This window comes from Bufo gargarizans, chromosome 4, assembly GCF_014858855.1.
Source record: "Bufo gargarizans isolate SCDJY-AF-19 chromosome 4, ASM1485885v1, whole genome shotgun sequence".
Lineage (NCBI taxonomy): Eukaryota > Metazoa > Chordata > Amphibia > Anura > Bufonidae > Bufo > Bufo gargarizans.
The window spans coordinates 22,837,370-22,859,391 of NC_058083.1; the positions used below are offsets into that span (position 1 = coordinate 22,837,370).

The 22,022-nt window shown below is 45.7% G+C and overlaps 1 protein-coding gene across 1 annotated transcript in view; it reads left to right on the forward strand.

Moving 5' to 3' along the window:
• NBAS (NBAS subunit of NRZ tethering complex) overlaps positions 1-22,022 on the forward strand; it is a 678,694-nt gene that overhangs the window by 316,932 nt on the left and 339,740 nt on the right. The window contains 3 exon segments of the mRNA XM_044291127.1: positions 8,145-8,303; positions 12,330-12,443; positions 14,265-14,388. Coding sequence (XP_044147062.1) covers positions 8,145-8,303; positions 12,330-12,443; positions 14,265-14,388 — 397 coding nt within the window.

Sequence of the window (22,022 nt, forward strand, 5' to 3'; positions counted from 1 at the left end):
GTGAATTTTGGATAGGTTTGTCCCCAAGTTATACTGTTTAAATTGATGTAAGTTAAATGTATGGACAATGTAACCTCACAAAGTTGTAACAATTTATAATAAGTGTAACTTGTCAGCTTGGGAGGAATATGCTGGGTGTGGTTCTATTGTCCCATTGTGTGTTTAAATGGTGATGTCTGTCCTGTTGTCTCCACATGTGTATTGGCGATCTGCCCTTTTGTCCTGAGAGATAATTGGATTGCCCTCGGTTGTCTCTGGGACAGAGAGGAGGAAACCATGATGCATTGTGGGGATGTGTTGTATCTGTTCTGTGTCGCAGTCTCCCTTCTGGTCCTCTAGGGGGCGTGAACAATTGGTTGCTGTACTTGCATTGTGTGTGTTGTAAGATATTGATTGGTTGGATTTCAAAACCCTGTGGGCAGTACTATGTTTTTTTTTTTTATGAATAAAAGAGGCTGTATCTGAAGTACAGTCAGACCACTGCTAGACCCTCAAGACAGAGCCTTGTCTCGTTATTGGGGGGATTCCCTGTATGCTGTTAGAGACTGATTGCCAGGAGTGTAAGCTGACTGTACGCTTTTCCTGTTCGTCTGCTGGCAGCTATTCGCGAGGTTCCAGTTTGGAGTGCTATTTTGTATCCAGTTCGGGAGTTTGGTGTTCTGCAGTAGCTGTGCCTGTCTCTCAGAAAGGGGCATATTGCCTAAACGGATCTTAACCCCTTGTCTGCTGAAACGGTATGTTACAATTGGTGGCAAGCAGCGGGTCGTTCCTACAGCCAGAAGGACAGCTACAGGAGACACCATTTCTTTGGATTTTACAACTTAAGGGCAACGCATGTCTCAGTACAGCGACCCTAAAAGCACCAGGATGGAACCAGCAGTGGAGTACAGATACTCTGTTGAGGAATTTGACCGTATGATGTGGTTGCGGCTGAACTTCTTCGGACCCAATCCAGCTGAGAAATACGTGAAGTTCGTGAGGAGTCTAGTGTTCAAGACCCTACTATACCGGGCAGAAGGTGACTGTCAGCTGCCACGTTGGGTGGACCTCCATCGGAAGTTGCAGTTGCGGGACAGAGGGAGCCCAGTCTCCATTCCCCAGCGGCAGTGTGAAGTGCAGGGAGAGGAGAGCTGCATCCTCCCTCCCCAGCGGCAGGCTGAGTTACAGGGGGCAGAGGTAGTTGTTCCTGCCCCCCAGCAGCATAGTGATATGCCGGGAAGGCAGTGTGAAATGCAGGGAGAGGAGAGCAACGTCCTCCCTCCCCAGCGGCAGGCTGAGTTACAGGGGGCAGAGGTAGTTGTTCCTGCCCCCCAGCAGCAGCATGATTTTTTGGGAATTGGGAGCCCAGTCTCCATTCCCCAGCGGCAGGCGGAGTTACAGGGGGCAGAGACAGTCGGTCCTGTCCCCCAGCGGCAGAGTGTCCTACAGGAAATAGAGAGCCCAGTCTCCTTTCCCCAGCAGCAGGACACTGTATTGGGAGCGGAGGCGGTCGGTCGCCCTACCCAGCGGCTGGAAGTATGTATGGGAGAGGAGCTCGTTACCCCCTCTCCCCAGCGGCAGCATAACGCACCAGGGGGAGACAGTGAGCCCCACAACTGTGCAGATGGGACCGTGGTCTCTGCACTCACAGCACAGGGGGTAGGGACAGTCGGTCCTGTCCCCCAGCAACAGGGCTGTTTAGCCAAAGAGGAGACAGTCGGTCTCCCCCTCAAACAACCAGATCTCCAGCCATCTCCGCAGGGATACCAGGAGGAGGAGGTAAGCGAGCCCTCCCCTTCCCAGCTACTTCCCAACCGAGTTCTGGGGGCAGGGGATGAGCCTGCAATACCCACTGATCCCTTCCCAGCGGAAGAGCTGGCATCAGGGCAGAGAGCCGCTAGCCTCTGCTCCACCGACCCCCTTGTTACAGGACTGGCTTGCACCCCCCTTACCCCAGCGGAAGAGCTGGTATCTGGGCAGAGCGCAGTCGGCCTCTGCCCATCAAGTACCTACAGCTCCAAGCTGGAGAACCACAAAGCAAGGAGTAGCAGATGCACACTCAACAGCTGGGGACCTACAGAACAGAGCCAGGCCACAAAATGCAACAGGTCCAGTATTGGGTTGTGGGTGGGCTGCCAGACTAACTCAGGTACCGACCGGCGTGAGGTCAGGTATCTGGTTAGTCTTCCCTGGGCGGGGGGGGGGGGGGGATGTGTGGCGAAACCAACCTTGCCACAGTGTTTTGGAGGGGGCTGTTTGCCAGCCTCCTGCCCCAGGATTACGGCCCTTTGAGATACTTTTGCTAACTTTTAAACCCCTGAACCTATTCAAGTGAATTTTGGATAGGTTTGTCCCCAAGTTATACTGTTTAAATTGATGTAAGTTATATGTATGGACAATGTAACCTCACAAAGTTGTAACAATTTATAATAAGTGTAACTTGTCAGCTTGGGAGGAATATGCTGGGTGTGGTTCTATTGTCCCATTGTGTGTTTAAATGGTGATGTCTGTCCTGTTGTCTCCACATGTGTATTGGCGATCTGCCCTTTTGTCCTGAGAGATAATTGGATTGCCCTCGGTTGTCTCTGGGACAGAGAGGAGGAAACCATGATGCATTGTGGGGATGTGTTGTATCTGTTCTGTGTCGCAGTCTCCCTTCTGGTCCTCTAGGGGGCGTGAACAATTGGTTGCTGTACTTGCATTGTGTGTGTTGTAAGATATTGATTGGTTGGATTTCAAAACCCTGTGGGCAGTACTATGTTTATTTTTTTTATGAATAAAAGAGGCTGTATCTGAAGTACAGTCAGACCACTGCTAGACCCTCGAGACGGAGCCTTGTCTCGTTATTGGGGGGATTCCCTGTCTGCTGTTAGAGACTGATTGCCAGGAGTGTAAGCTGACTGTACTCTTTTCCTGTTCGTCTGCTGGCAGCTATTCGCGAGGTTCCAGTTTGGAGTGCTATTTTGTATCCAGTTCGGGAGTTTGGTGTTCTGCAGTAGCTGTGCCTGTCTCTCAGAAAGGGGCATATCGCCTGAACGGATTTTAACCCCTTGTCTGCTGAAACGGTCCGTTACACTTAGGATTCCAGCTGAGGTATTATGATATAGTGCAGTATTGAGCAGAATCCTGAATTCTGCTCTGGATGGAAAGTGAAGCCGTTTGTTTACTAAGTTACTGAAGTTCTGCGGTAATGTTTGGGAGTATAGCTTTTACTATTTTTATACCTTTTAAATGTAAAGCATGTTGCATTAGTCTCAGTGATAGCCGTGACGCATCTGACATTTCTCTTGGATCTTTTTGCTTAGTGTTTGCTTAATGCACATTTCTATGTTTGTGATATTTCTCCTTCGATGTCCTTCATGTGTCTCATCTCTTAACCACACAAATTGCCGCCTTTTTAAGCTCACCGCTGAGCGCATTAGTCAGTATTTCCCCCGCACTTGCTGCAACGTCTATGTGAAAAGCAGGGAAATGTTTGCGGCTTAGTGAAGGTCATTTTAGTTGGACAATGTGTATGTGAAGCCATATGATCAGTATAACATTTTATTTTAGTTTTACATGTTTAACTCGCTTTTATGCTATTAAGTTCTTTGTAAAATTGGAGATTAACCATTGAATAGCATTAAAGGGGGTTTTCCCAAGTGTTTAATACTGATGACCTATCCTCAGTATCTGATCAGTCTGACTCCCATAGATCAGCTGTATGAAGAGGTCGCGATGCTCCGGTGAACGCAGCGGCCTCCTTAAAGGGAGTCTATCACCTAAAATGACCATTATACACCCCAAACATGATGATATCCATTACATTCCCCATTTTATAATCTTACCTTTCATATTGCTGTCCGTCGCCTATTCGCTCTTAAAAACACTTTTATTCCATATGCTAATCGGGTTCTGAAGGTGCCCAGGGGCGGCGTTTATGCGGCCGGTGCCCAGGCTCCACGGCGCTGTTCAAATCAAACCCCTCCCCTTTCACCCCTCTGGCCCGCCCTCGGTTCTTCAGATACCATCCTCCAGTCAATGACCAATCCTGCGCCTGCGCACTCCATTACTCACTAGGGCAGAGGCAGCAGAGCGTTTAATGCGCATGCGCCGGCCCGTACATCCCGATCTAGCCGGCGGAAGTAAACTGCCAAAATATCGGGATGTACGGGCCGGCGCATGCGCATTAAACGCTCTGCTGCCTCTGCCCTAGTGAGTAATGGAGTGCGCAGGCGCAGGCGCCGGGTTGGTCATTGACTGGAGGATGGTATCTGAAGAACCGAGGGCGGGCCAGAGGGGTGAAAGGGGAGGGGTTTGATTTGAACAGCGCCGTGGAGCCTGGGCACCGGCCGCATAAACGCCGCCCCTGGGCACCTTCAGAACCCGATTAGCATATGGAATAAAAGTGTTTTTAAGAGCGAATAGGCGACGGACAGCAATATGAAAGGTAAGATTATAAAATGGGGAATGTAATGGATATCATCATGTTTGGGGTGTATAATGGTCATTTTAGGTGATAGACTCCCTTTAAAGCCTAACAAGCACAACGCTGTACCTTGTATAGTGCCTGTGCTTGGTATTGCACCTCAGCCCTGTTCACTTGAATGGCCACAGCCTGACATCACTCGCCCAGGGGGATCACTGAAGCACTGCAGTCTCTTCAAAGAGATGATCGATGATCTGGGAAGTCAGTGGGAGTAGCGCCGCAGTGACAGCGTTTTCCATTACAAGGTTGACCGAACTCCTGTTAGCTGAGCTACACCAGAACAACTGGTCAGTAGGGGTACGGGGGGTCTGATCAGCTAGTGATGGCCTGTATTCAGGAACAAAATGCGCTCATTACCTGCAGCAATCATCATAGTGTATTGGAGAGAATGATGGTCAATACTACTACTCACCCCCATATCACTCATTCTCTTGGTTGCTGATCGGCGGTATGTTTACACCCAGCAATGATTGAGCACAAGCCTTTTCTATTCCCTTAAACCATTGCAATATTAATGGGGCGTAGTGAACTGCTCCAACCTAAAAATTCTCTCCTGATTTCTGTTTTTCTCTTCTTTTTCCATACTGTAGTGATTGAGCTGGTTAAATTGTAGCAGAGATGGAGCTTGTAACCTATAATCACACTTATCTCTCCTTCGTAGACTGTAAGTGACTGTTTAACTGAAGTGCGGATCAATACCGGTGCCCAATATGAGCGGTATATTGTGCGGTCTAGTAAAGTGCCTTGGGCTCCATGTGTTAAGTTATAGTTACCCTTTTGCTTGCCAATTATCTAGTGAAAATATATATATATATATATATATATATCAGTATTTCATTTCCTGCCCTTTAGTGGAAAGAACTACAGGAGAATACATGGGTAAGCTGGAAAGCTGGATGTGGATCTGAGGAGGACTTTCTCTGCAGGATAGGACTTGGGGTTTGATCTTTTTGCTTTACACTGTTATGGTCCTCAGGCTTCCAAGATGTCAAATCCTTCAAGTGTAGGTCGGGCTGATCTCTAGCTTTGCTGGCAGTATTCTGGTGGTAAAAAGTGATAGATGAAGCCAAGTGAATGAATTCCCTTGACCACAGCTGGAAATCCTGTAACACCCAGCAATCTGTATTATGTTTTTTGATTATAATTATGTATTTATGCACTGTTGGTCACATTTTGGACATGTTCTCATCTCAGTGATGTTTTAGGAAGACATTCTATCATATGATTTTATATCTCTGCGCTATTTTATGAACCTGTTTTCTATGATATTTACAGTATTTCCTATAATTTTTTCGCTTTAGCCCTGTTTGTAGAAGAAAACAGCTCTAAACTTGTCCAGTGTCCTCAGCTCTACAACTTGACTCATTTGTCCTTTCTCACCAAATACTCTGTCATTGACAGCTGTCTCAAACTGTGGCCATACACATTAGATGGTTGGCCGAACTAGCTTATTTCAGCAAAACTGGACAGTTTGGAGGTGTCGTACGCTCTACAGATTCTGAGTTTAGAAGGATTGGGCATTTGGAATTCAATAATTCAATTTGCCCAGTCCTTAGGTCTCATGAGATATAAGCTGCTGCCAGGGTTTTCAGGCTGCGGCTTATTCCTCTCTCCCTTTTGAGAACACAAGCATATTTTTTCTGATCTTGGACAATCCCTTTAATTACTCTTCCCCATTACCATTGTGACTCCGGCCTGCATGGGAAATTTTCTGCTCTACATTTTTTTAAATGGTAATCATGTAGTATAGACACATGCAAACTGCTCAGTGCCATTCTGTGCTAAATCCATAAGACAAATTCTCTGACGACTCACTCAGTAGTCTCCATTACCACAGATCCACATTACCTGTCCTTTCTGTACTTCATGTCTCCTCATAGACTGCATGCCTACAGAGATTCAGCTGAAGATCTGTATTCAGGATCATAATCCCTGACAAGTAGAGCAGAGAGGAGAATGAGGCAGCTCTTTAGCTCAGTGTTGTAAAGTAACTTATCCTGGTGTGTGATTAGGACAGGTTTTGTGTGTGCTAATAGGACAGCGGCCATTTTATTTCTCCTAATGATTGCCCCCTAGACAAAATGAACCATTATAGCTAATAAAAAAATGGCTGCACATTTCACATACAAACAATAGAGCTGAGAAATGGGGATCGTGGTATTATACCTACTATAAATGGAAAAATATAAGCTCTTTGCGCACATTTTTGATCAAACGTGTGTCGGGCCCATCTACCAGGCGTCAAAGTGGCTTCCGCAGATGGGTACCTAACACTAACATACCGCCTCTCTTGGACTTACCTAAGCCTACAATTTTCAGGGCAGTGTAGGAACCAGCTACATAAGTACTCTGCTCAGAAGCCCAACGCCCATCTACCTGGGACAAATTTTCTGACGGCTAACTCAGTACTCCCTCCCTGTCAAATCCTGAAACTACATACACTATGGTCAAATCTTATACGGTATATATATATTTTTTTATGGTAATCATGTAGTGTTGCCCAAAAATAGACATTTTTGGGATCATTATTAGATATATGACAATTTTTGGCATTTATCTGTTTCAGATTCGGTCGCAAAGGGGATCCGCGGCCGAATTTGCGACCTTTCCCCACTCACAGTAGGTCTAAAAAAAAAGTAGTGGGGAAGAGGGCAGGCTGGCCTGTCTCCTTTATTATTTTTTCCGCCTGTTTTAGACATAGAAAATGTTCCAAATCTACGCCAACTAGGCCCACGGTGGATGCGCCTAAGTTATGTGGAGGCCGGCGTCTCTACATGGGCGCATTATGCGCCAGTGCAAGGGCTTTTAAGACTAGCGTCTAAAACAAAGTCCTTAATAAATGACACTATTTATTTGTGTTCAGGTTTGTCTACTGTAAATGTTGATTTATTTTTATATTTTTTGGAAGGGGGGTGGTAATTTTATGTTTTTACTTAGCTTATTTTTAGTTTTGTTCATTTTATTTTTATGGTCTGTAACTCCAAGATCAGGAAAGTCAGTTGCGGACTTTATTATAGGAAAATCAGTTCTCTTATAGCCATATTAGTTATGGCTTCCATACACACTAGAGTACTGTTGGCCGAACTTCTATTTTTTGTTGGGTTCAGCTGCCAAGGTAATGTGTATGGGGAGCTCCCGGCATCATCTGTTGGAGAATTCAGTGCCCAGTCCTTTTGCTCTCCAGGAGATAAGCGGCCACCACAGGTATCTGCCAGTGGTGGTCTCTTCTCTCCCCACTGGCAACACATACACGCTCGGCCAAAGCAAATGTGCATATGTGTGGTGGAGTCATTAGTGATAGGTGTCGGAAAATAGCTATCAATGGTGTGTTTGCTATCATGGCGATTACATCATCAGTCACATGACCAGTGGGACCAATACAGGCAGCGGACCTGTATATATGAAAACAGAGAAGACAGAAGCAGTGAAAGCATCTTCTGTTTTCTCTCCAGGGTCCTGACTCCGTTACTGATCGCTGGTAAATCATGTATACCTTTGTGCGTCTATAATACATATCCTCTCTCTCCCAATCCTCTTAGATATCCTTCTGTATTTTGTTACTGTTATGTTTGAAACTGTTTTGCGCTGGTGCGTTTCTGTTCTCACCCCTGTTTTGTATGGTGTGTTGTAAAGTGCTATGCAGCATGATGGCTCTATATAAATGCATGGATTATTAACAATCGTGTCAATATTTCAGGCCGATTCCAAGCCCCAGTCGGTGGATTTGCTGCATCGAACAACTGCTACAACCATGAAAGTTCTGACTAATACAACCCTGACTACTAAGGCTGTGCTGCATGCTGTCAGTGATGGGCAGTTCTGGAAAAAGTCCCTAACATACCTCCGTCCTCTGAATGTAAGAAAGTATTGTTGTTATGTGTCAGGAATATGGATTAATATTTTATGTCAGCCATGTCCCCACACCAGCCATCAGCTGTCAGATAGCAGAGGTTGTGAGCTCCACAGGGGGGCCCTGCTTCAAAGCCAGCAGATGGCAGAGAACCTCTAGCAGTCCACTAGTGTTTACAACTTTTCACACTTCCATCCAGTCAGCCAGGAACCAAGATGATGTGACAGGAAGAATCTCTCAGCATGAGGTCTATTCCATTCCCCAGTTCAATCAAATCTAGCAGACAGCATGGAACCGGCGATTTATAAGGAATTATGAATCGCCCGGCCATCACAGGCACAAACCGGATACATATTTGTGTCCCTGTTGCCACGATGAACAGGCCCGTGGTCTTAGTGTGGTGGTGGGATGCCAGGGAAGGGAGATATACATATCTTTCCACAGAAACCAAATAACGGTACCATGCTTGGACTCTTCTGGTAGCCGGAACCCAGGCAGATCCATTGGTCCCAGAACCACCTCCCTGCGACATTCTAGTCTGGAGCCATGAGCTCTAATCGGTTTTGTGGCTCATTTTAACCAGCAAGCGGCCTATACCGGAAGATTTATTGTTTAGAAGTGACCATCAACGACACTTGTGGAGTGGTTTCACTTTTCGAGCATATAACAGCAGCCACGTGGCCAATGTTCCTGAAGACCTATTATTGGCATCTAACTTTTTGTGTTAAAAAGTTCAGGGCTGGCTGGCAGCAAGTATGTAAAGCCCCAGCAGCATTACCACAATGAAAACTAAAGGGAGCCTGTCAGTAGTTTCATACTTGCCTAACCACAGGCAGCATGAAATAGTGACAGGCTATCTTTTCACAGTAAACTAAGTTATTTGTTGCTCAGTTTGAGAAAGACCCAGGTAAGGGGAGAAATGTCCACAAGGCAGTTCTTCTTTGGCTTCTGCCCACCTCTGCTCAGCTTGATTGACGGGTGTCTCTATATGCAAACAGAGACCTGTTTACCAAGCCAGGCAAGAAGTCAGCACAGAGCCACCTTTCCCTTAAAGGGGTTCTCCGGGAATTAAGAAAATGAAAATACTTAAATATTACTTCATTATAAATATATTACCAAATACCTTTCATTACTTATAATGGCTCATCTTGTCCCGGGAAGCAATCATTGGGAAAAATAAAATGGCCACCATCCTACTAGTCCACACAAAACCTGTCCTAATTATACTGGAGGACAAGTTAAAGAGCAGCACTATCTTCCTCTCTTGTCAGGGATTATGATCCTGAATACAGTTTAATATGATCTTCAGATGAATTTCTGTAGGGATGAAGTTCATAAGGAGACATGAAGTACAGAGAGAAGGTGTGGATGTGGCTGATGAGCAGCAGCACTTGTATGCAGTCTCCATTACCACAGATCCACATTACCTGTCCTTTCTGTACTTCATGTCTCCTCATAGACTGCATGCCTACAGAGATTCAGCTGAAGATCTGTATTCAGGATCATAATCCCTGACAAGTAGAGCAGAGAGGAGAATGAGGCAGCTCTTTAGCTCAGTGTTGTAAAGTAACTTATCCTGGTGTGTGATTAGGACAGGTTTTGTGTGTGCTAATAGGACAGCGGCCATTTTATTTCTCCTAATGATTGCCCCCTAGACAAAATGAACCATTATAGCTAATAAAAAAATGGCTGCACATTTCACATACAAACAATAGAGCTGAGAAATGGGGATCGTGGTATTATACCTACTATAAATGGAAAAATATAAGCTCTTTGCGCACATTTTTGATCAAACGTGTGTCGGGCCCATCTACCATGCGTCAAAGTAGCTTCCGCAGATGGGTACCTAACACTAACATACTGCCTCTCTTGGACTTACCTAAGCCTACAATTTTCAGGGCAGTGTAGGAACCAGCTACATAAGTACTCTGCTCAGAAGCCTAACGCCCATCTACCTGGGACAAATTTTCTGACGGCTAACTCAGTACTCCCTCCCTGACCAATCCTGAAGCTATGTACACTATGGTCAAAGATTATTTGATTTATGTTTATTTTTTACTTTTATTTATATAGAGATTTTTGAGAGGTCAAAGAGGAGCTGTAGACTGAGCCGTCAGAGAGCTTGTCTGGCAGATTTAGCACAGAATGGCATTTTATTTTTATTCTACTGTATACATATGCAAGCTGCAGAAGACAAGCAAAATAAATGTTTCAGTGAAGACCAATTTCAAATGTGTTTTATTGTAGTACAATAAAAAGAAATGGGTTCAAGGGTGCCTATTTAATTTTAAATGATTTCCCTACATATAGGAGCTTAGTTTAGACCTCCAGCTGACATCTGGGGAAGAGGTTATTGTGATACAGCAGACACATTTCAAGATTGCTCCTGTTAAATGGGGTGTCCAGGATATAAAAATATATGCCATGTCCTCACGATAGTTCAATATCTGATCGTTGGGGGTCTTCTGGCACCATCGATGATCAGCTGTTTGAAGTGGCTGTAGAACTCGCTTATAACATTATGGCCTTTTTATGGCTCAAGTGAATGGGACTGAGCTGCGGTACCAAGCAGAGTCACTATACAATGTGTGTCACTGTGCTTGGTATACTGTAAAGAGGCTGCAGCCCTCTTCAGTTGATTGTCTGGGGTGCTGGGAGTTGGACACCCACCAATTAGTCATCTATCCTGAGGACTGGTCATCAGTATTTGATTACCAGAAAACCCATTTAATAGTCATTTGATGCCACAATGCAAAAAATATGCAGCAACAAAAACTGGTCTGTAGTCTCGTCCTGCCTGTAGGCTACCAAGATGTGGGGACACAGGTAGTGGAGTGACACAGGATTGCAGGGCCAGGCTGCACACAGGGTGTGTCTGTGGTCTGCAACCATTGAGAGACATCAAGTCTGCGTAGCTCCTGTATACACAAAGCGATAGGTGATTTTTAGAGTTACTTTATTATAGATTTACATGCACTGCAGCAATAAAGCAGAACCGTCCTAAATTCTGCATGCACCAGAATGCACTGGTACAAGATACAGGGCCCTTGCATACGACCGTATGCACTCCGAGACATACGGTCCGTGAGTGGGCCGTATGTCCTGGAGCGGCATCGATCGTGTGCAGGGGAGCGCACAGCATCATAGGTTACTGTGATACTGTGCACGTCGGGTCGCCCGAGGGACTATTGTACTGCACAGGAGTGTGGGACAACATGACTGGTACAGAATCACAGTAACCTATGATGCTGTGCGCTCCCCTGCACACGATCAATGCCGCTCATGGACCGTATGTCTCGGAGGGCATACGGTCGTGTGCACGGGCCCTAAGGCCCAATCTCACAGGACTCATACTAGCGTAAGACGCACTGTAATAGAAGTCAGACTACTACTCTGCCTTGACTTCATCAGGGCCGGGAAGCTGTGATCCAATTTATGTAACCCAGACTATAAACTTCAGACTTTCACATGTAAAATTAAATGTTTGTTTTATTGCAAAATTTTTTGTAAAAATTGAATTGGTATCGCTTCCAACTCTCTCATCACTTTCCAGCTGAGTCCCGCTCACTCCTCCCCTGCACCTGTAATAGCAGCGAACGTGCTCCACTAATCCCGATGAAGACACCTTGTTAGTTTCTCGTGCTAGAAAATTAATTCTGTGGCAAAGGACGGAAAAAAAAATAGAAAAACCCAGAGATTAATGCAGGATCTTTAGTGATGAACACACGGCAGGGCGCACATAATCTCTCAAGGAATCGTTCTTCTTTCCAAGGACATTTCCTAACATTCCCCCCGGGACCGCTCCGCCACACCTGACTTGGCCGCTGTCTGCATTTCTGAGTTCCATCCTTCAATCACTCCTCACAGTAACTTAACGTTTCAAATGGTAGCTGTCAGAGAGCTCGCTAACTTACCATTTCAATCCTCTTCCCTTTCTCCAGGGGTATGATCTTCTCTTTATTACACCCTATTGCCTTCGCATAAGTCAGCGCTGCAGATTAACCATTTCCTCTCCTGCCTTCCCTCATCCAGGGTCTGGAGCAGAGCAGCACGTCGAAGAGCGCCAAGGGTTCGACCACGCCGGGTACCGGCCAAGGCTGCCAGCCCTTTTATGAATCTCTGATCGTCAATCCTTTTATTGCTGAAGTAAGTGTAACCAGCGCAGCACAAAGTGAGGGGAGGAGAAGCCTTTATCCATCTTGATTGAGATAACTTAATTAAACGTCTTCGAGTGGATCTTAAGGATTAATTAATTAAAGCTTCTGTTCAGCTCGACGGGACAGATATTTATCTACTGTGCACCTGCTTTCAAAGAGTGCCACATTTAGGATCTGTTTCCTGTTCAGCTCGTGCGACGTTGCTTTGTTTAAAGGTTTGCACAAATCTCCAGGTATAGTAAAGGTATCAGTTGCAGGCGTCCTCTTTCTTAAAGGAAACTTTCTCCGCTAATTCAAACCTAGGGTCACATACATTTTTTTGTATGCCCTGTTGAGCAGCTGCAGTGGGAGCCAAGCTCTGGAGTCTCCATATTCATGAGCTTGCAGCTCCTCCAGCCGCCTGCTGCTGATTTAACTGTTTTGTCCCTATACGGAATCTAGAAAGAAGGCTGTCAATCATCCATGGCGGCTGGCAGAGCCGCAGCGCACGAATATGATGATTACCAGTGCTTTGTTCCCACTGGAACTTCTGAACAGGGATTTTAGTTAAGTGACCAAAGCTTTGGAGTCCTTGTATTCATGAGCTCACAGCTCCTCCGGTCCCTGCTGCCGATTGTCAGCTTTCTCCCTATACACAATGTTTAATAAAGGCCATCAGTCATCCATGGGAGTACGGGGAGCTGCAGCTCATGAATATGAGGACTTCCAGTGCTTGGGTCACACTGGAACTTCTGAACAGGGATTTGAGCACAAAAGTAAGTGACCCAGGTCTGAAGTCCTTGTATTCAGGAGCTCTCAGTTCCTCCACCCCGCTGCTGCTGATTGACAGCTTTCTCCCTATGCACAATTTACAAAGAAGTCTTTCAATTATCCATGGGGGTGGGCGGGAAGAACTGCAGCTCATGATTATGAGGACGTTCAGCGCTCAGGCACAAAGGTAAGTTACCCAACGTTTGACTCGGGGTTCTTTGTCACCAGCTTTTACAGGCCTCATATATGGCAGTATGCTCCTGGTAATGATTGCCTTTAATATAGAGAAGGAAGGCCCGTATTAAAAATGCCCTCCATGCTGTCTGCAGTTCACCCACACGTCTTCATCTCGCTTGTACGAAAGCAGGGCAGCAGCATCGTTTGGATGTTCCTCATTGCTTGCGAAGTTGTCTCATACAATCAACTAACATGTAATGTCCATGCTCTGGACCATGCAGTGGACATCCCTCTATGATGAGGTAGTTGTTCCTATTCTGATGGACCCTGCGCGCACACATATGTCACAAGTTGCCACCACTGCACAATACCTTGCTTGCAGGGCTGGTTGCAACTTTCTACGACAGTTGTGATGACCACGATTGGTTTGAGAAGACGGAGCTCCAGAGAGCTGGTGATCTCCGGATCAGGGTGATCACACAGTATACTACAAGGTATTGGTTTGCTACATTGAGCTACTGTTAGCATGTGCAAGTAAAATGGCTCAATTTATCCACAGCAGTTTGTTGGCAGCTCCCGGATAGCAACATAACATATGACTTTTGTAATTTTCACACTTCAGTCGTTGGAAAATAACCAGAAAAGTAAAACCCGCAAGGAAAGTAAAGATCATTTATGCTAGAATTCTGCCAGATTTAATATTGGATGACTACAGCCATTGGAAGCTTTCCACTTAATATGGTGCTGGATGATGGGACACATACTCAGAGTTGTGCATGTGAATACAACATTGGTAGATCCTGCTAAGTTAGAAGGCAATGGATTTGGTTGAAGAAGGGATATGTGAATGCTGACTTGTCCAATTTCTTTTGCTTGTTATCAGGGTGAAGCTACGTACACCACTTACCAGTACAATTCCCAGGAAAGCTTCGCGGAAGTTCTTCTCAGGACCGGAAAATTAGCCGAAACCAAAAGTGAAGGTGACACGCTGTTCCCTGCCACGGAAGGTAAAGTCTGGGGTGCACAATCCATTCACATACTTTAACATTGTTATTATTATTTATATTATTATTTTGTTCCCTCAGTCATTGATTTTTATGCAGAAAACAGCACATCTGGGGTAATGTGAATGTGATCATATCATTGAAGCCGTGGAAAAATGACATAATAGATACCCAATAACATGAAACACACGGAAGGAATCTGTAAAAATTAAATCCGCATATTACAACACATACTTAAAATGGAGTCTGTAACTCTGACCCAATGCCGATATGAAAGGTAATAGCTGCAAAAAAATAAAATAAAAAAAAATATAACAAATTTGGAAATGCAAATACATTTTTGACATTTCAATTGCCACCCATTCCATGCCAAAATGAAAAATAAAATTAAATACTTTACTTTGCAATAAAATTTTTAGCTTCAAGCATGAATAATTTCTGACATAATTAAGGAGGACCTTTCATGCGATTTTATTAAGCGAGGATATATAGCGTGTCCGGATGCGTTGCGGCAAACCCGCGCGAGTAGGTTCAGTTTTTATCGCGCGGGTGCAATGCGTTTTGCACTCGCATGATAAAAAACTGAATGTGGTACCCAGACCTGAACTTCTTCATTGAAGTTCAGGTTTGGGTTCAAGGTTGTGTAGATTGTATTATTTCCCCTTATTACATGGTTATAAGGGAAAATAATAGCATTCTGAATACATAATGCATAGTACAATAGCGCTGGAGAGGTTAAAAAAATAAATAAAAATGAATCCACTTGTTCGCGCAGCCCGGCTTCTCTTAATCCACTTGTTCGCGCAGCCCGGCTTCTCTTCTGTCTTCTTCTTTGAGGAATAGGACCTTTTGATGACGTCACTGCGCTCATCACATGGTCCATCACATAATCTTTTTTTACCATGGTGATGGATCATGTGATGGGCCATGTGATGAGCCTAGTGACGTCATCAAATGTCCTTTTCCTCACAGATGAAGACAGAAGAGATGCCGGCTGTGCGAACAAGTGGATTAAGGTGAGTTAAATTATATATTTATTTTTTTAACCCCTCCAGCCCTATTTTACTTAGCATTCTGTATTCAGAATGCTATTATTTTCCCTTATAACCATGTTATAAGGGAAAATAATACAATCTACACAACCTTGAACCCAAACCTGAACTTCTGTAAAGAAGTTCAGGTCTGGGTACCACAGTCAGTTTTTTATCACACGCATGCAAAACACATTGCACCCGCGCGATAAAAACTGAGCAACGGAACGCAATCTCAGTCAAAACTGACTGCAATTGGGTACCTACTCGCGTGGGTTTGCCGCAACGCATTCGGACCTTATCCGGACACGCTCGTGTGAAAGAGGCCTTAGTCTTTCTCCTTGGGCGTCTCCTTCTGCCTGCCTGTAGCGCTGTCCAATCACAGCGCAGAGCGTCACAGCTTGGGAGAGAAAAAAACGCATGCGCATACGAGATCCTTATCAGTGCCGGCAGCCCTGTGAAAACGGCAGCGCCTTGACCCACTGGCGATCGGACCCCAAAGCTACCCACCACTACCACAAACAAGTAAATCCATGCCCAGTGGCGTAGCCATCAGAAAAAACTGTTACTTCGGGCTGAGCTCAGAAGGGGCCTGGGAGCAGTCACTGTACTTCCTCACCACGGGCCCCTGTCAGAGCAGCTGACTTCTCCTGCACGAGGTCCAGAGTCCTGCACTTGCACCTCTGTCACTGACCTGATGACCTGACATCAGTGACATTGCTCCGCCTCTCCCCTCCTCAGTTCTGATGATGGACTGTGACCAGCATCAGGACGGTCCAATGTGGGTGGGGCAATACTAGCCCCACCCCCTTTGCTACCCACGATTCCTGCAGCCTGAACCTTTCATGCCCAGCATGCTGAACATCAGTTGGATTGCCACAACTGTGTGATGTGAGTGGGAGGGGAACTGCGGTTATATTCAGCTTTTCCAGACTGTGCACATGTGACATGCAGTACAGTAGGAAAGCTGGGTGACATTGCATCATGAGATATCATCCAGCTTTCTTGCCATCCTGCATGGCACAAGTACAGATGCATTGGAGTATGGGTGAGAGGCACAGCAGGAAAGCTGGGTGTCTACATATGTGTATATATGTGGTGACTGTGTGTATGAGTACATCCATGTATGTGGGGAGTGTGTGTATAAGTGCATCTATGTATATGGTGAGCGCATGTATGAGTGCGTCCATGTATTTGGTGAGTGTGTCCATTTAATCGGAGAGTGAATGTATAAGTGCATCCATGTGTGTGACGAGTGCATGTATGAGTGCGTCCATGGATGTGGAGAGTGTGTGTATGACTGCGTCCATGGTTGTGGAGAGTGCGTGTATGACTGCGTCCATTTATGTGTAGAGTGTGTGTATGACTGTGCCCATGTATGTGGAGAGTGTGTGTATGACTGCGTCCATGTATGTGGAGATTGCGTGTATGACTGCGTCCATGTATGAGGAGAGTGCATCCATGTATGTGGAAAGTGTGTGTATGACTGCGTCCATGTATGTGGAGAGTGCGTGTATAACTGCGTCCATGTATGTGGAGAGTGCGTGTATGAGTGTGTCCACGTATGTGGAGAGTGCGCGTATAACTGCGTCCATGTATGTGGAGAGTGCGCCCATGTATGTGGAAAGTGCGTGTATGAGTGTGTCCACGTATGTGGAGAGTGAGTGTATGTGTTACCCCCAAGCTGTATCTCACTCCTCCATAGAGGATTGGGATACAGCTTGGTGGAACAATTTAATTTTGTCGACTTTGAGGTGGATTTATACAGGGCGATACGCAAATTGTTTTTGAGAAAAATGTTTGCAGAGCGTAGCTCTACTCGCCCCCCATCGCTACCTGGCGAGATCCCAGCACATAAGACATGCACTGATTTTCACCTCCAGCACCGTTTTGACACTGAGATTTTATGTATTCAGTTTCTAGCAGATCTGGACAGTGACAGTACCCATGTATTGGAGCCTCCAGTATCTTTCTCAGGTGGCATCAGGTCCACCTTTCTTCCCCCTATGCCGGCGGGCTCAGCCATCGACCTCTTTCATAAAAGAGTACTTAGAGATGTACATGCACTGATCTATCCGGTTGCACCCCCTAACATTACTCGAGAGGAAAAGGCAGCGTTACGCTGGCTTGTTGGCCTCGACAATGTCGTGATTAAGCCCGCCGACAAGGGGGGAAAGTGGTCCTGATGATCAAGGCCTTTTACTTGGAGGAAGCTTCCAGACAGTTGGGAGACAGTAGTGTGTATGAGAAGCTTAGTGACAACCCTGTCCCGTTGATACTAACCAGGGTGCGGTCACTTCTTTCCAAATATGTAAACATACAGTTTCTTCCAAGGAGTATTCTGGATAAACTAATCCCCAAGTTTCCCTAGAACCCAGCCTGGTATTTTGTGCCCAAGGTGCACAAATCGCTGTCCCACCCTCCGGGACGACCCATCGTCTCCGGTGTGGGGTCAGCGACTGAACCACTTTCCAGGTATATAGATTGGCTACTTAGGCCCCTGTTGCAAGGTACTCCCACGTATCTAAAGGACACTGGGGACTTCCTCCGTGCCCTCAACCTCGTCGAGTGGCAGGAGGAATTCCACCTTGTCTCCTTAGACGTGGAGAATCTGTACACAAGGATCCCACACGATGTAGGGTTAAAAGCCGTAGCATCGGTCCTCAGCCTCTCCGACAAAGGTACTGTCTTCTCACAGTTCATACAGGAGTCCCTAGACTTAATACTTACTAACAACGTCTTTCAGTTTGGCAGTCAGTGGTACCGCCAGATACTAGGTACAGCGATGGGCACACCGGTGTCGTGCACCTTCGCTAACCTGTATCTGGCTGTATTCGAAGAGACGTATGTCTTTTCCATGCAGAACCCCTTTCTTTGGTATGTCCATCTCTATCTGCGGTATGTGGACGATGTGTTCCTGATCTGGTCGGGCAGCAAAGGTTTGTGTGGGCAGTTTGTGCAATATATGAATGAAACCAATAAAATGAACATGAAGTTCACCCTCAACTTTGGTGGCAACAGCCTAGATTTTCTGGACGTGAAGGTCACCGTGGTTGATGGCACGCTGCACACCACAGGTTTTCGCAAACCTACCGCAACCAATTCGCTGCTCCACCAGACCAGTTTCCACCCCCCAGCCGTAAAGGAGGTCATCCCCTTCGGGCAGTTTGTACGCCGTCGCAGGATTAACAGCACTGACGAAGATTACTTTAGGCAGGCCCACCAACTTAAGGACAAGCTACTTGAAAGGGGGTATCCTAGAAGGGACGTGATTGATGCGTTACATTGAGCAGCTCTGTGGAAGGGAGATAGTATTTATACACCATCTTCATTGTATAATTTTTTCGCTTTCTAGCACCTGTATGTGGAGAGTGCGTGTATGACTGTGTCCATGTATGTGGAGAGTGCATGTATGACTGTCCATGTATGTGGAGAGTGCATGTATGACTGTGTCCATGTATGTGGAGAGTGCGTGTATGACTGTCCATGTATGTGGAGAGTGCATGTATGACTGTGTCCATGTATGTGGAGAGTGCATGTATGACTGTGTCCATGTATGTGGAGAGTGCATGTATGACTGTCCATGTATGTGGAGAGTGCATGTATGACTGTCCATGTATGTGGAGAGTGCATGTATGACTGTGTCCATGTATGTGGAGAGTGCATGTATGACTGTGTCCATGTATGTGGAGAGTGCATGTATGACTGTCCATATATGTGGAGAGTGCGTGTATGACTGTGTTCATGTATGTGGCGAGTGCGTGTATGACTGTGTCCATGTATGTGGAGAGTGCGTGTATGAGAGAAAAATTATGTCCACAGCACACTCATATAATTTGCACAGTAATATATATTTTATTATTGTTTGCCAACACCAACTTTATAGACCAGTCATCACGTGAATTCAGGGCCAACGTTTCGGTCCACCCGGGACCTTGCTCACGGCCTATGATAATACAAATAGGTATATGGTATAAGCAAAATATTGGTTCACAATAAGAAGTAAATGAATAGAAAATTACAATATAATGATATGTCTGATAGCAGTCAGTATATACAGTACCAATCACATTAGACAGAATCAATCCTTCAGGTATTCATAATAAATCAATGTGTACAAAACTTGATCCGAATTTAGAGGCAGTATATATTATTGTAAGTGGTACAAGGATATATCTGTCAATGTATCAGTCATATTTCAGAAGACTCATAAATAGGGTGTACTATACATAGAATCCATATAAATATATAAACAATAACACATTGAAAGAGGAACATTGAGGAAATGACCGCAGTCATAGTCAAGTATCTTGTATATACATAGAGAGTGCGTGTATTACTGTGTCCATGTACGTAGAGAGTGCGTGTATGACTGTGTCCATGTATGTGGAGAGTGTGTGTATGACTGTGTCCATGTATGTGGAGAGTGCGTGTATGACTGTGTCCATGTATGTGGAGAGTGCGTGTATGACTGCGTCCATATATGTGGAGAGTGCGTGTATGACTGTGTCCATGTACGTGGAGAGTGCATGTATGACTGTGTCCATGTATGTGAAGAGTGCGTGTATGACTGTGTCCATGTATGGGGAGAGTGCGTGTATGACTGCGTCCATGTATGGGGAGAGTGCATGTATAACTGCGTGCATGTATAGGGAGAGTGCGTGTATGAGTGCGTCCATGTATGTGGAGAGTGCGTGCATGACTGCTTCCATGTATGTGGAGAGTGCCTGTATGACTGTGTCCATGTACGTGGAGAGTGCGTGTATGACTGTGTCCATGTATGGGGAGAGTGCGTGTATGACTGTGTCCATGTATGTGGAGAGTGCGTGTATGACTGTCTTCATGTACGTGGAGAGTGCGTGTATGACTGTGTCCATGTATGTGGAGAGTGCGTGTATGACTGTGTCCATGTATGTGAAGAGTGCGTGTATGACTGCGTCCATGTATGTGGAGAGTGCGTGTATGACTGTGTCCATGTATGTGGAGAGTGCGTGTATGACTGCGTCCATATATGTGGAGAGTGCGTGTATGACTGTGTCCATGTACGTGGAGAGTGCATGTATGACTGTGTCCATGTATGTGGAGAGTGCGTGTATGACTGCGTCCATATATGTGGAGAGTGCGTGTATGACTGTGTCCATGTACGTGGAGAGTGCGTGTATGACTGTGTCCATGTATGGGGAGAGTGCGTGTATGACTGTGTCCAAGTATGTGGAGAGTGCCTGTATGACTGTGTCCATGTACGTGGAGAGTGCGTGTATGACTGTGTCCATGTATGGGGAGAGTGCGTGTATGACTGCGTCCATGTATGGGGAGAGTGCATGTATAACTGCGTGCATGTATAGGGAGAGTGCGTGTATGAGTGCGTCCATGTATGTGGAGAGTGCGTGCATGACTGCTTCCATGTATGTGGAGAGTGCCTGTATGACTGTGTCCATGTACGTGGAGAGTGCGTGTATGACTGTGTCCATGTATGGGGAGAGTGCGTGTATGACTGTGTCCATGTATGTGGAGAGTGCGTGTATGACTGTCTCCATGTACGTGGAGAGTGCGTGTATGACTGCGTCCATGTATGTGAAGAGTGCGTGTATGACTGTGTCCATGTATGGGGAGAGTGCGTGTATGACTGTGTCCATGTATGGGGAGAGTGCGTGTATGACTGCGTCCATGTATGTGGAGAGTGCGTGTATGACTGTGTCCATGTATGTGGAGAGTGCGTGTATGACTGCGTCCATGTATCGGGAGAGTGCGTGTATGACTGTGTCCATGTATGGGGAGAGTGTGTGTATGGCTGTGTCCATGTATGGGGAGAGTGTGTGTATGACTGTGTCCATGTTATGGGGAGAGTGCGTGTATGACTGTGTCCATGGCTGCAGTATGAAAGGTACTGGGGCTAAAATACTTGTGGATATGTAAAGGTAAATCAGACTCGTCTATTACAATTGCAGCGCAGGTTTTAAAGGGGTTGAGTTGAATATAAACTCAGTCAGCAACTGGAAATGTTAAAAGTAAAGTTGTGCTAAAAATGACAGGCAAATAAATACAGTAAATAAAAAGTCACAAAATACCCATAAAAATCTGCTGTGGGGCCCAGTCAGTTCTATCTACGCCTCCGTCCATTCCCATGATAAAGATATATATAGATGACAAATGTATATATAAACTAGCAGAAGGACTCTGCTTCGCTCGGGTATATTTAATCTATTTCATTTAATGTTTGTGTGTTCCCTTAACTTTGACCTTTACAGCAGCCTTCCCCTTTAACAGTGACTTTCAGACCATACCACCCCCTTGACAGTGACCTCCACAGGGGCCCGCCCCTTAACAGTGGCCTTTACCGGATCGGGGGCGTGTCCTTTTGAACAGCTCACTCTAAGACAGCAGCACTGTACTGTCTGAGTGTGATCTGCAGGGAGAAAGTCACCGTCCCTCCTACCTCTGCAGCTGACAGAAGTTGATTTTTGCCTTCATTTTTTAAATCCCGGTCAGCTAATGATTGGAGGGGGCGTGGCCTAACCAGATATAGGCGTGACTTAGCTGGACTCGGTAGTTGATTTTTAACTTCATTTTTTCAATCTCAGTCAGCTGAGGAGTGGGAGGGGGCAT